This window comes from Mytilus edulis, chromosome 12 (assembly GCF_963676685.1).
Source record: "Mytilus edulis chromosome 12, xbMytEdul2.2, whole genome shotgun sequence".
In the NCBI taxonomy this organism is placed as follows: Eukaryota; Metazoa; Mollusca; class Bivalvia; order Mytilida; family Mytilidae; genus Mytilus; species Mytilus edulis.
Window position 1 is genome coordinate 76,851,443 of NC_092355.1, and position 15,531 is coordinate 76,866,973.

The 15,531-nt window shown below is 32.6% G+C and overlaps 1 protein-coding gene across 1 annotated transcript in view; it reads right to left on the bottom strand.

Annotated features, from left to right (window-relative positions):
• The window catches only part of LOC139497852 (uncharacterized), an 81,454-nt gene that overhangs the window by 62,416 nt on the left and 3,507 nt on the right, over positions 1-15,531 (bottom strand). The window contains exon 3 of the mRNA XM_071286092.1: positions 5,292-5,343. Coding sequence (XP_071142193.1) covers positions 5,292-5,343 — 52 coding nt within the window. The remainder of the gene's footprint in view (positions 1-5,291; positions 5,344-15,531) is intronic.

The window sequence follows — 15,531 nt, forward strand, 5'->3', positions numbered from 1 at the left end:
TAAAATATGACTCAATTCAAAATTTCTTTTACAATAAATCTATAAATGTAGAGCTTCATGGTTTCAAATTAGCTGTGGTCCAAGGTCTGCGACCTTCCACTGTTGTAATCAGACTTTCGTTTTGGTTACTAGCTACGCCTGACAGACCTTCGATTTGAAAGAAAATTTAACCATCAGTATCGTCATTTCAAAGCCATAATAGATCATATTATTATTGAAATTGAGATAATGAAATGTACATCCCTGACCTTGCCGACGAGTGATAAAAGTTATTTTTAACCTTGTACACTTGGAAACACAAGGTTTTAAATAGTTTGCGATAAATCACGTGACAAATCATTTAGACATTTTTTTAACAAAGTGAGTCTGCTTCCAAGAGAAAGCCTAAAGATGATGAACAGTCTTCAACACCTTCCGTGAAAACAAAACAAAGTAAATAAAAATAAAGATCTCACTAAAGACCAAAAAACAATCGTTAAAAACGGGAAGGGAAATGTATGCCCCTCTGGAAAATCGATCGATCGTGGCTATATTTTGATGAATTGACTGGTCTAATGTCGTGTACAAACTGCCAAAAGTACCCCACCCATTTAGAAAAAGGAAGTGCACTTGTAAAGGGAACACAAAATCTTAAAATAGACCCAATAAAAATACACCAAGTGACACCCCAGCATTTATCTTGTTTAAAGCAGTGGATCCATGAAAGTAACCCAAATTTCAAGTATAAAGATTTATTGTCAGACACTTATGTATTCTCAAGCAGCAATGTAAACATGAACAGTCATAAATAGATACAAGGTTCTCTTCAACACTGCATACAGTGTTGCAAAAAAAGGGAAACCCTTCATGCAGTAACTATGAATTTATTCTTGAAAAGCAGAGCAAAAAAAGTGTTGATATTGGTAAGCAGTACTTCAATATTTGAGGTTTTAAACTGTTTGTACGATGGATAGTCCATTATCAGATTACATGAGAAACGAGATGAGTTTATGAATTATGAATTACTTCATATAAAAGTAGGACCTGGAATTTAGGTTGTGGACCTTTCAGTTTGGAGTGTTAAAGGTCCTGGACCTGTTAATTTGAACCCCTTGAGCTTGTCTAACTATTTAATATCCCAACCCTCCTATTGTGGTATGTAACCCTGTGCTAAAAGTTCTTACACATCCATACACTTATACTAAAGTAATTGTCTGTGAACTAATTTATTTTCCAAGAACCAGTGATGTATACCAAAAAAAATAGTTCTCTAAAATTAGATATGGTGTTTTATCTTTTTTCAACTAAACCCAAATTAAAATTTCTGTTAATTGTCCAATAACGTCTCTGAATTTAGCTTCTGAGCAAATATGTAATAAAAGCATAATTTCTGAAACAGAATGAATGTGGTATAAGTTCTTAAATAATTTCAAAACTAGACATTTACCAATTATGGTCCATTATTCAAATTCTAAATACATGGTTGGATTCAGCATATCAAATAACAACATTGTTTTATTTTTTGTTATTTCGGATACTTTGGACCTACATGTATATGGGGTCCAGTTTAAAAAATAAGCTCAAATCAAAAAATTAAAACACTGTTCGATTGCACACATTAAAGGACAGCAATGATTTATTGTTTGAAGAAATCGAATAGTCTAATTTTGGACCCAAACTTGGACCAACTTTGAAAACGAAGCACGAAATAAAAAAAATCTAAAACACTGTTGTAATGACCATAGCAATTAACACAAATAATTTATTTTTTGATGAAATCAAACAATGTTCAATTTTGGACCCCAATTTGAACCATGTTGAAAAAATGTGCCAAAAATCAAATATCTAAATACATGCTTAGATTCAGCATATCAAAGAAGCCCAACTATTCTTTTTTTTAAAATCAAACAAAGTTTAATTTTGGACCCTTTGGACCTTAATATGAATCATTTCAAAAACTGATCCTAAAATCCAAATATTAAATACCTAATTAGATTCAGCATATTAAAGACCCCACAGAATTCAAGTCCAGTGAATTAAACACCATTGAAATTGCTAAAAAATTAGCAATTTATAAAAGTATTGGTTTGTGCCCCTTTTACCTAAACAAATAAGGTTACAACACTTAAAATCAATCCCAAATTTTATTATATGGTATAACAACTTGTGGCACAATGAAATACCAATAAATAGGCTTATACTCAAGTTATTGTCCAGAAAACAGAAAATCCTTGGTTTTCCCCCCTTTTCAGCCCCTTATTATTACAGGGTTTGGACCATGACCCCAAAATACACTCAACATTCCTTTTGAAGTATGGAACCTTGTAATAAAATTTCATAGAAACCCATACTCTAGTACACTTATTAATGTTCTGAAACATGAAAAATGCTTGTTTTGACCCCTTTTTGGTCCCTACTCATGCTACTCACTGAACAGCTACATCAATAACCCCCAAAATAAATCCCATCCTTTCTATCGTGGAATGGAACCTTGTGCTTAAATTTTATACATATATATACAGTTATACTCAGGTTATTGTCTTTGAATCAGACAAATAATTGTTTTTGCTAGGCTCTTTCTGGCCCCTTACATAGATGCCAACCCCCTTTTGACACAATCAGTAACAAACTATCAAATTTTCCGTATTTTTGAAAAGTTTTCAGTAATCATTCATAAACGTGCATTTACCAATAAAAATTACTGACGAGTGGTTGCAAAGTGATGTACACTAAAATTTGTCATTTAACATGTTGTCTGTAGTATGTATTCCATTCATCAATTGTTCAGATGTTCTCGACTCAAACATTTTTGTTTTGTCAAGGAGAAGTAGAGAAAGCGGGAAAGCTACTTAATAAAATGCAAGTTTGCCTCTTCAGAAGTCAGTTAGTTACCCAACAATAGGTTGATAACTCCCGAGAAACCGGAAGCATTACATTGGCGTTTCCTAAATACTGGACCAGGACGGAAAAGTAATGATAAAAATCCGCGTTTTACAAAATTGAACGTCGATGATTGGGAATCCGTAACTATTCGACTTTGACCGTAATAGCGTAGTTTTTATCGCAAAATCGGATAAACTACGGAAAAATCGTAATGGTTGGCATCTATGCCCTTATTCCTAAACAGCTACTATAATAATCCCGAAATAAACCCCAAAATTCCTATTGTGGTAGGGAACCTTGTGCTAAAATGAATAGAGATCCATACACTAATTTTCAAGTTATTGCCTGCAACCCAGAACAATAATTGTCTGATGCCCCTTTTCCACCCCTAATTATTAAACGGTAAGGCCATGACAATCACAAATCATTCTAAACTTATAATTTAAAGTATGGAACCTTGTGGTAAAAATTCATAGAAATCTATTCTATTATACACCAATTATTGTCCTGAATCATGAAAAATGCTTGTTTTTGGCCCCTTTTTGGCCCTTCATTCCTAAACAGCTACAACAATATCCCCAAAATAAATCACAACCTTCTTTTTGTGGTATGGAACCTTGTGCTCACATTTTATAGAGACTCATACACTTAGACTCAAATTATTGTCTGTGAACCTGACAAAAAATGTGTTTTGTTAGACCCTTTTTGGCCCCTAATTCCTAAACATCTATGACCATACCCCCAACATTAATCCTAACTTTCCTTTTGTGCTGTGGAACCTTGTGCTAAAATTTTGATCAAAGAAATATCTATTATACTCAAGTTATTCACTTAAAACCAGACAAATAATTGTTTTTGGCCCCTAATTACAAAACTAAGACAATAACCCCTAACACCAATCCCTACCCTCCTATTGTGGTATTGAACTATGCGCTAAAAATTCTTAGAAATGCATACACGTACACTAAAGTTATTGTCTGCAAACCAATGTATTTTCAATGAACCAGTAAAACTGACTTTTTTTGGTCCCTTATTAAAAAACCGCTGGACAAAAGCCCCCCAAAACAATCCCAACTGTCCTTTAGCGATGTGGAACGTTGGGCTAAAATTTCACAGAGATCCATGAACTTATAATCAAGTTATTGTCTGCGAACCAAAATGTCTTCAGACGCAGACAACACCATGACATAATACTACTGCAAATAAATTTGCAGTTGTACAAAATAATTGCAATAATAAATGCACGCAATAATTTAGAATTTACGGTACGTATCTATATGTAGTTCGCCACAAAAGATCCTGACATGAACTCTGCCAGACAGACATATACCCCCAAAAAAATTTAAAATACCAAATATTTATTACAAGAGTGCACACACTATAATGTCTCGCCTTCTTTATATTGATATTATGCAGATAGTCCTAAACATAAAGCTTTATTACAACTGTCTCATAAACTTAACATTGACCAATGAACCATATGAAAATGAGGTCAAGGTCAGATCGACAATGCCAGGCAGACATGTACAGCTGACAATTCTTTCATACAACATATATAGTTGACCTATTGCTTATAGATTAAGAAAAACAGACCAAAACACAAAAACTTAACACAGAGCAATGAACCGTGAAAAGGAGGTCAAATAAAACTTGCGTAACTGACAATAAGATCATAAAATATTTCCATACACCAAATATAGTTGACCTATTGCATATAGAATTAGAAAAAAAGACCAAAGCTCAAAAACTTAACTTTGACCACTGAACCATTAAAATGAGGTCAAGGTAAGATGACACCTGGCAGCTAGACATGTACACCTTACAATCATTCCAGACACCAAATATGTTAGACCTATTGCATACAGTATAAGAAAAACAGGCCAAAACACAAAAACTTAACTATAACCACTGAACCATGAAAATGAGGTCAAGGTCAGATGACACCTGCCAGTTGGACATGTACACTTTACAGTCCTTCCATACACCCAATATACAAGACCTATTGCTTATAGTATCTGAATTATGGACTTGACCACCAAAACTTAACCTGTTCACTGATCCATGAAATGAGGTCGAGGTCAAGTGAAAACTGTCTGATTGGCATGAAGACCTTGCAAGGTACGCACATACTAAATATAGTTATCCTATTACTTAAAATAAGAGAGAATCTAATATTACAAAAAATCTTAACTTTTTTTCAAGTAGTCACTGAACCATGAAAATGAGGTCAAGGACATTGGACATGTGACTGACGGAAACTTCGTAACATGAGGCATCTATATACAAAGTATGAAGCATCCAGGTCTTCCACCTTCTAAAATATAAAGCTTTTAAGAAGTGAGCTAACACCGCCGCCGGATCACTATCCCTATGTCGAGCTTTCTGCAACTAAAGTCGCAGGCTCGACAAAAATTATTAATGAAAATTACCTTCCATCCCTTGTCCAGCAGTCACACCTGGAGATTCCTCTGACATGACAGACTGAAAAAAAATGAGGAATATGCACTGTGAATATACCTTTACTCATATCACTTGTAGAACTATTAAATTTCTAAAATATAAAAAATAATATATGAAAAACTAATGGAGGTTATCTTAATAGATATAAACCAGTCACTTAAGTTTCATAGAAACTGCTCAAAGCACTTTCAAAGATATTGTCTGAAAACTGGAAAATCACCCCTTTTAATGAATTAAATCCCATAACTTGGAAACGTAAAATCTAAAATTTACATCTATAGATACAAACAATTCACCTAAGTTTCATGAAAACTGCTGAAAGCATGTTTGAGTTATTGTCTGAAAACTGGAAAATCCCCCTTTTTTTATGCATAAAAACCCTTAACTCATAAACGTAAAATCCAAAATATATAAAAATTGTCAATAGATATAAACACTTCACTAAAGTTTCAAGCAAATTGATTTTGTTATTGTTCGACATGTTGATGACGAATGGACAAACGGACGGACGGACAACTGTATACCATAATACGTCCAGAAAACGGGCGTATAAAAACTGATATTTATGGATTTCTATTAGTTTTAAAATGAATCCATGTATGTCATTTGGTATCTGGTTGAAAGTTGTGTTCTTTGCAGTAATATCACATCTTTTTTCATACAAATGATAATAAAAATAATAACACAGTACACTCAAACATGTAGTTGTATGTGGAATACCGGAACATTTTAACCACGAGCAAGACTTGTTAAGATTACAAGATAAAAGCTAATTAAGAATAAATTGACAAAAAAGGAATTTCTGTTTAATACTTAAAGGGGCATTAGCTGTCTATTTCATGTTAGGCTCGATAGTATGTATCATCATTTGGTGTGTATTTAACTGTTTAAGTCTAGACGCCATCTAATTAACCATTAAGGCAACCTCCAGAAGACTGCCAACAGTCATCTTTCCCGATATAAACATAAATAAAGATATAAATAGATAGCAAACTTGTGCCATTGGATTTTTCTAGGTCTGTTTTATTTGATATTATAGGTTAAATCAATATGTTAATAATCATTTTACCTGTATAAGAATGAGTTTTTGTAGATCGAATCAGTCAACCAAATGGTTTACCCTTGTTTCACTTCCAATGTTTCAATTATTTTTTCTTTTGATACCTGAACACCTGCCTAGTTCATGCCTGATCCATCTCTAGCTAAGGGGTTCACATGAATACGGATTTAATGAGGTCGAATTATCCACTTGCAAGTGAATAATTCATTAGCGATCATGTTTCTTTGCTTATTTTGACAAAACTGAACCAAACTGACTGCTAAACGTGAATTATTATCTTATTATTTCACTTTCATTAATGATTGAACACATTTATTTTGTTTCTATATCTCGTAGTTAATGCCCCTTTAACTAGAACACGAATCATAAAATAATAAAAGTATTTGTTCTTTTAAAACTTAATTGATAGATACATGCAAAAGTCGGATAGTTTTTATTGTATATAGCTCAATGCAATCATGGACAACTGAGAATGAGTATTCTGTAAAATTTTTGAGTTTTTTTTAAACTAGGCAGTGGCGGCGCCAGCAAAATAGAAAATATGCTATTTTGTTGTTTTTGATTAAAATATCTTAATTAAACAAGCAAAATATCATATTTCGAAAGCAATGACTATTTTGCCGGAGCCGGCGATATAGTTAATTTTGTTATTTTGACGGTTCTTTGTAAAGTGTGAATTTTAATATTTACTTGTGAAAAATACTACCAAAAAGTGCATTGTCAACATAAAAGAATCAAATTCTTATAGCTGAAAGATAAATGTCACAATATTTGAGATAACATATAATCGTTTAAAAACATTTATGAGTCCAAGTGAAAAAAATAATTTGTAAAAAGGAATAAAAATAAAAACTGTTGAGCAATCATTTGTAGCAAAGAAATCATATCAAACCATGTAGTTGAAATAACTTCTGAAATCCGTCTATAATGCTACATGTATGCATAAGAATAAAAAGTCAGACTATGCTGTAAAAAAATGAAAGACAAAAATCTCATAGCATATCGATTTAATAAAAACGTTCTATAGTCTAAAAAGATGAATCACATAGCTTCAAAATCAAAATGTTTAAATCAAATTTAGTTTTGCAATAACAGCCAGTTTTGAATTGCATATTTGTAAACAAAATCTTTTTTACTGCCATGCTGGCTTCCGCTTACCGAAAGTTAGCAAAAAAGCATATTTTCAATTTTTGACCGCGCTGGCAAAATAGCCACTGCCTTTAAACTATTACTTCGTCTAGTAAAAAAGTTTTGGGAAAATATAAAAGGATTCATTGAATCATTGAAAGAATTATATTTCCATTTTTACAGGTTCCATTTCTGTAAATATTGACAATGCATTGCCCATAGGAACTCCCTTTACAGCTAAAACTGTACCACTTTTACTATGTTTTAAGTTTTGAAAAAAAAATCATATCCGAGAATGGAAAGTTCATATGCACTACTATTTTTTTAAAGGTCAAAATATAGGGCTGTACGTGCGGCATATTTTCAACGTTTATATGCCCCGAACTTTTAAGTGTTTAAACTAACACTAAATTTCTTAACTACTCCTACCTCGACTGTAGGGTTACTACATATTACTATATAAACAATATTCACATGTATATTTACTGGTAAAATTCCCAAGTTATGTCTCTAGGAGATGCAACCTACAGATCAGAACTGAGAACCAGTATGTGAACAAAATTAATTATCTGGTCCGAGACCACAATTGTCGTCCCTTGATTTTCGTTGTTCACGAATATAGTCCCTAGTGTTAACAGTGGGTTACTTGCCATTTATTTGAATACCCCTTCCAAATTAATTTATCCATGTTTAATGCCTCAAATTGTAAGTAGGGGGGTGAAATTACACTGTAAAAAAATTTGGGTCCAGAATTTTAAAGGAAAGTAGTGATTTGGTCCAGGTGAAAAAGGTTGAAATATAGCACTTCCGACGCTGTCAAAAGATTTCAAGACGCCCTAAAGATAAAATTGTCCATATTTTGAGTTAGAGACGATGAAGTTTTCTATAATTTTGATATAATTTGTCCCAAAAGTAGTACAACACACTGTAAAAGTTTCATTGAGAAAGCGCAGGTGGGATTTTTTTAATTTTCATTTATGTTCTAAAAGAAATGCACTACGAATTAATTGTGTTCTCGGACCTAAGAGGTGAAGTCTGTAAATATAGAATCTGTACTTTGGCAACTTCCCTAAATGATTTGGTGGTGTCAATTTGTCAAATAGCATGAAACTAAAGGATTTAAACTTTTATTCCGTAGAATTTCTGCAAAAATGACCAATTTTGGCATTTTATGGTCAAAATGGGCATTTTAAGGCTTTTTCAATATTGATGCATACATGGCATCCTGACTTTCTATCTGACAGGTTTCCATGTGTCAATACTTGTGTTTCTATGCCTTTATCTAGTTCTTTTACTTGTTTATGAACTCAGAATCTACAGAAAAGAAGATTATCTCAGACAATATGTGCAAAATGTGTTGTATAAATGACCCTTGTCTAACGCCCTGTTTGGATGAAGTCAAAAGTGGGGTTCTTGGTACATAAAATTTGAAGTCCACAATAAAGACCTCACTAAATTTGTACCAAAAGCACTTTACAATGTCTATTGTACCTGTTCCATTTCACATAATATCTATCTTTTCTTCTGTAGGATAGCAAGTAGTTTAAATATAAGCCTGTTGAGACTAAAATTGCATTCAAGTTTTTCACTAAAAAGCCAAAAATCTTTGTATCAGACCATACTTTCTGCAAGAAAAGTTAATTGCAAGAGCCTTTTTGTGCTCAGATTTATTGTATCATGTCACATGAGTATAGAAATGATAAAAAAGACACAATTTTTTATTTCTTATAGCCTCAATATGCATTTTTTAATGTAAATATGTGGCACAGCCTAAATTGACCCTTATTTTTTTCTAGTCTTACTTCGCTTAAGACCTTTTAAACTAATATGATATGTTATTTGTAACTTTTCTTTCCATTTAAAGTACATTCAATACATATGTAAGGATTATTTATAACCAAAAAGCTTCACAAATTTAAAATTGCTGGAAAATATTATATCTTCATGTAAGGCCCCCTTACATTGAAAAACCTCAATTTTTAGGCCCAGGCTGATATAAATTTGACTTTTGAATAATTATGCTAAGTCTGATAAATTAAATGAGTACTCTATTGCTTTTAGAACATAATAAATGATATATTAAGGCATTTAAAAGGAAGTTTTTTGCAATATTTTAATTTTTAAAGCCCTACATGTTGATAGTTTAAATTTTTCAATTTTAACGTCAAAATTTAACACGCACAGATGAGTATAGAATTTAACATATTGTCTATAATATATATCCTATTGTTATGAAACTTTGCAAGCAGTCTTATAATTTATTAAGCTTTATTCATACCAAGTTTTATTAAGATTTGTCAACTCTTTCTATCCTATTAGGTCCGAGACCACAATTGTCGTCCCTTGATTTTCGTTGTTCACGAATATAGTCCCTAGTGTTAACAGTGGGTTACTTGCCATTTATTTGAATACCCCTTCCAAATTAATTTATCCATGTTTAATGCCTCAAATTGTAAGTAGGGGGGTGAAATTACACTGTAAAAAAATTTGGGTCCAGAATTTTAAAGGAAAGTAGTGATTTGGTCCAGGTGAAAAAGGTTGAAATATAGCACTTCGGACGCTGTCAAAAGATTTCAAGACGCCCTAAAGATAAAATTGTCCATATTTTGAGTTAGAGACGATGAAGTTTTCTATAATTTTGATATAATTTGTCCCAAAAGTAGTACAACACACTGTAAAAGTTTCATTGAGAAAGCGCAGGTGGGATTTTTTTAATTTTCATTTATGTTCTAAAAGAAATGCACTACGAATTAATTGTGTTCTCGGACCATCTATGAATATTTTAAATCTCCCCAAAAGAGGCGTGGTTTGTGAAACAGCTGTATTTACAAAGTGCAACCTACAGATGACTACATATTTCATGTGCTTTTGGTACAATTAGAGATAACAGTACTATGTAATGTGGTCAGTGACGTATGCATGGTAGTATTATATGAAATTATTGTTCATTCAAGTGTTTAATTCTGAACGTTGCTTTGAGAGTAAGCATGTACTCATCCGGAATGAGAATGATGTTTATGAGAGCACGTGTTGTTCTGATGTCGGATGACTTTTGTACAATTATAATGTGTTCTGTGATTATTGAAGTACATGTAATGCTGTACTGGCTATACACAATGTTTATCTTTATCTGTGTTTTCGTCTTTTACTTCTTTACTAGAAAATAAACTTTTCTGTGTAGAAGTGAATCACAGTTTTTTTTCCATATACAAATACGATGATGTGGTGTGATTTATTGTCCTCATTCTTTTTTACGACATCACTGTACTTCGCTCACCAAGATATTTAATTGCTTTCAATCTAAATTATTTCTGCACAATACAAGACATTCATTGCTTATTTTTATGACTTTCAATTTAATCTATGCTATAGAATTATGTTTGTTTACATAGTCTCTGCAATTTCTTTTTCTGAATATCAGTACAGAAAACGAGTATTCGGGCAAAAATACAAAATTTAATTAAAGCGGTTATGTGCAGCGTAAACATGTTAAACTAATATTTGTAAGTTTCTGTTAATAGAGTTAAAAAAAACGAAGATATATGGACAAGATTCAAGAAATATTTTGTAAACAAAATTCTTGTGGTAAAATGATAATAAAGTTACTAGAACGTTAATGAAAACAATTTTAATGTTACACGGAAATGGTTAAAATACCATTGTACAATTTCTGAGACAGGGCCGTTCTTAATCCTTCCTGCATGACCCTACTCTGACAGACCTTTGTACTTCTAAGATAAAGGGAGGACCTTTAAGTTAAAGGTCCTGGACCTTCCATTGCTATAAGTAAATTTGAACCACTGTAGTAACCCCACAATAAGTTGTCCTATTGGTCTGAAGATAACTTGAAATGGTAGATCTAAACCTGTTTAACACTTTCACCTATGTCAGTTTTGCTCTTACTTCTTTAGTTTTTGAGATGAAAGCCAAAAACTTTCATTTGACCCTTTATTTCAAATGTTCTATTTTAACAAACTGCCGTTATGTTTTTGAATGGATCAATTCCCCCAATACAATCTATAAACTAGATACCTTAAGGAACATTCCATTACAGTTTTACAGTTTTTAAGTATTTGGCAAAGTAGTTTCAGAGAAGAAGATTTTTGAAAAAGTAATTGGACTTTCACAAAAAATGTTCCCTCTTGATTTTTCATAGCTTTATTATTGACAAGGTTAAGGCCTCAATATCTATTAAAAAATAGTTAAAATTTTATAAGACTTTAACAGACAGCTTATCATTATACATTTAACAGAATTATAAAAAGAAAATGGGAGTCACCAGGCAAAATTTGCTAACTTAAGGCATTCAAATGGATAAAACCAGAAGACTCTGAAAATCTGACCAAAATTCCAAAACATGACAAGCGAGCTTCCTTCAGTGTTAGGCCAATTAAAATTAATTGATAGATTTTCATCCCCGCCCGCCCCTCGGAAATCGTCCCGCCCCGATTTTTTTTATTTTGAAAAATTTACGATTTCCGGATTTGTTCATCTCCGTTTCCGGTAACCGTTAAAAATTTTGTTTCCTTCCAAACTTCCTGTTTCAAATTTCGGCTTTCGTATTACTTCGAGTAATTAATAAAGATTCTGCAGCTCTATGAGGACAAAATCGTCTACCGATAATAGAGATTGATCTCTAGCTTTTCAACTTCGTACTTTATTTGGCCTTATTAACTTTTTTGGATTCGAACGTCACTGATGAGTTTTTTTTTGTAGACGAAACGCGCGTATGGCGTATATATATAGTCCTGGTATCTATGATGAGTTTATTTTCAAGAAGGGCATGAAATAATCGGGTTACAAGTAATACGTTGTGTCCAAGATGGCAAATCGCGGCATGACACAAATTTATGTGATATAGAAAACCGTTGATTTTTTTATTGATAAAATGACTTTGTGGCAGGAATTTTGGACTGTGAATTATACCCAAAGAGCACGAATCGTGGAACACATTCGTACAAAACCATAACTGTATAAATAAAATGACGCAAGCACGAACTTGTTAGAATTATGACAGTATCATTGAGTTAAAAAAAGTCGGCAAACATACACTTAGATGTACCCATGGCTTTTTTGTTGACAAACAGCACAAACACCTTCTGTCCCAATACCCTCAATAGAGACATTAAACATCTTCTCTTTTTTGGTTAAGTTTATGTTTTACATATTAATTATATTTGCATCTATAAGAAGAATCATAAAAGCACCAACTTTTTCGTTTTCAAAACAGTTTCATTTTATTCTGAACTCGTAATTCTTTAGTTGCATATTTGTTTTATTTTATGGAGACAAAAAAATGGTCGCTTAAAAAGACACTAAATTTGGTGAAGGTTGTCCAACTGAAGAGAGCTTTCTAATTTTATGCTTTTGCTGTTTAGGCTTCTAACGCAGCAATTACATGTAGAACAGTGGTTGCCAATTAGAGATTTTTATTCACGTTAAGATTTGAAATATTATGTACGATTCCTTATATATGTATATACATAATATAAGCTTTATATATTATTACACTTGCATATTTGAAGAACACATCACAAGAGGGTTTTATAAGAAATAAAAAATAAAAAATAAAATCCTCCCACCCGCCCCATTTTTTTCAAAAAATTGGATGAAAATCTACTAATGAATTTTAGTTGGCCTTATATTGTTTAATTTATGATTTTCTTATTTTTTTGTCTTTTAGTTTTTTAAACAATAATGACTAGCATAACATTACATTATAAAACTAGTGCAGGGGTTAAATTGAACCTCACATGAATACAGACTTGCAAGTTTAGTAAATAATGAATGTCTTTGTACTGTATTTCAAAAAGTTTAAAAAGGAATTATCTATGTACATGTAGTACTTATTTGAAGCAACCTGCATACTCACATAAAGAACTTAAAATTGTAATATATTTCAGACCCCGACACAAAAATGAACATATGATGAAATAGAAATGATAACTTTCAGATAATTAACTACAGTCACACTGGTTTTATCAGATTCCAACAATGCCAAAAAGTTCAAAGAGCACAAAATATGGCTAAAAAATTTTCATCTCCATCTCCCTCCAAATTGATGCTTTGAATTTGAATTTACATGAAGTACATGACTGGGCATGTCATTTTGAAAAAGCTCATATAAGCAATGATCTAGGTTAGTTTTGAAAGGTTAGAAGAATGGACAAACTTTTCAAAGTACAAAACTAACATAAAACTAACATGGATGATAAAAGCTCACCCGAGGTTTGAATTGCACATATGCGCATTATGTTAGATTTTTTGGGCACATATTAACTACCAAACTGCACATCTCATGAGCTTCACATGTGAAACTTATGGGCTTTTGTTAGCAATTTCTGTAAAGGTAGTTTCAATTTGATTGGACTTCAACTTCATCAAAAACTACCTTGACCAAACATTTTAACCAAAAACTTTAGCCTGAACCTGCACTATCATTTTCTATATGTTCAGTAGACCTTAAAATTGGGGTCAAAACTCTAATTTTGCATTAAAATTAGAAAGGTTATATCATAGGAAACATGTGTACTAAGTTTCAAGTTGATTGGACTTCAATTTCATCAAAATACCTTGACCATGTTGACCAAACACTTAATCAACAAGAATGTGTCCAAAGTATACGGATGCCCCACTCGCACTATCACTCGCACTATCATTTTCCATGTTCCATGGACTGTAAAATTGGCAAAAAATCTAATTTGGCATTAAAATTAGAAATACAATACTATAGGGAACATGTGTACTAAGTTTCAAGTTGATTGATTTTCAATTTCATCAAAAACTACCTTGACCAAAAACTTTAACCTGAAACTCCAACTAAACTTGAACTTTCATTTTTTATGTTCATTGGACCGTGAAATTGGGGTCAAAAGTCTAATTTGGCTTTTAAATTAAAAAGATCATATCATAAGCAACAAGTGTATAAACTTTCAAGTTGATTGGACTTCAGCTTCATCAAAAACTACCTTGACCAAAAACTTTAACCTGAAGCAGGGGGAACTGACGCCCTGACGAACGAGCAGACGAACGGAGCCACAGACCAGAAAACATAATGCCCTCTACTATCGTAGGTGGAGCATAATTTTTTTTACCTGAAGCGGGACAGACAGACGATTGGACAGAGGAACTGCATTTGACTCCTATGTTCTTTTTTAGCCAGAACGGCCATGTTTGTTAATTGATCAAAACTTGATACAATTTATAAACCAGGAACATTCAGTTTAAGTTTAGAAGTATTAGGCCCAGTAGTTTCAGAGGAGAAGATAGATCTTGACCTGTAGACAATATCACCCCATGTCAGATTTGCCCTAAAAGCTTTAGTTTCAGAGATAAAAGCAAAAAACTGAATTTTACCCCCATGTTCTATTTTTAGCCATAGCGGCCATCTTGGTTGATGGACAGGGTCATCAGATACATTTTTTAAACAAGATTCCCTAAGGATGATTGAGGCCAAGTTTAGTTCAATTAGTTTTAGAGGAGAAGATGTTTGTAAAAGTTAATGGACGACGATGGAAGACGAACGTCAAGTGATGAGAAAAGCTCACTTCGGCCAGATGAGCTAAAAATGAACCATTTCTAGACAGTAATAGGGGTTCAGATTAGCTGTTCTTGATTTACGGGGTTGGACCTTCCCACTGGTAGTTAATTACTCCCGACAGACTCCCGTTTGAACAAAAATATATAAAATCTGACAAGAATAAAAATAACCTTGCAATATGCATTTTTATTGAAAGGAAACTTATGTATTTGTTTACATTCTTCACAATTGAATTGATGTGTAGTCATGTGACAGGTCATCGTACAAGATCCTGGGAAACTCGAGAATATAATATTAAAACATAACCAGTAAAAGGTATAAGACTGTTTGAGTTTGAAGTGACCCCTTCTAAAGAAAACCTGATGAAACACTGGATACACCACGGGTGATTGATGAAACTGCTTAATGCAGCCCTTGTCTGAAATTTCATAACAGACAGATCTTCAATAATATTCAAGATAATAACCAAAAACTGCAAAAT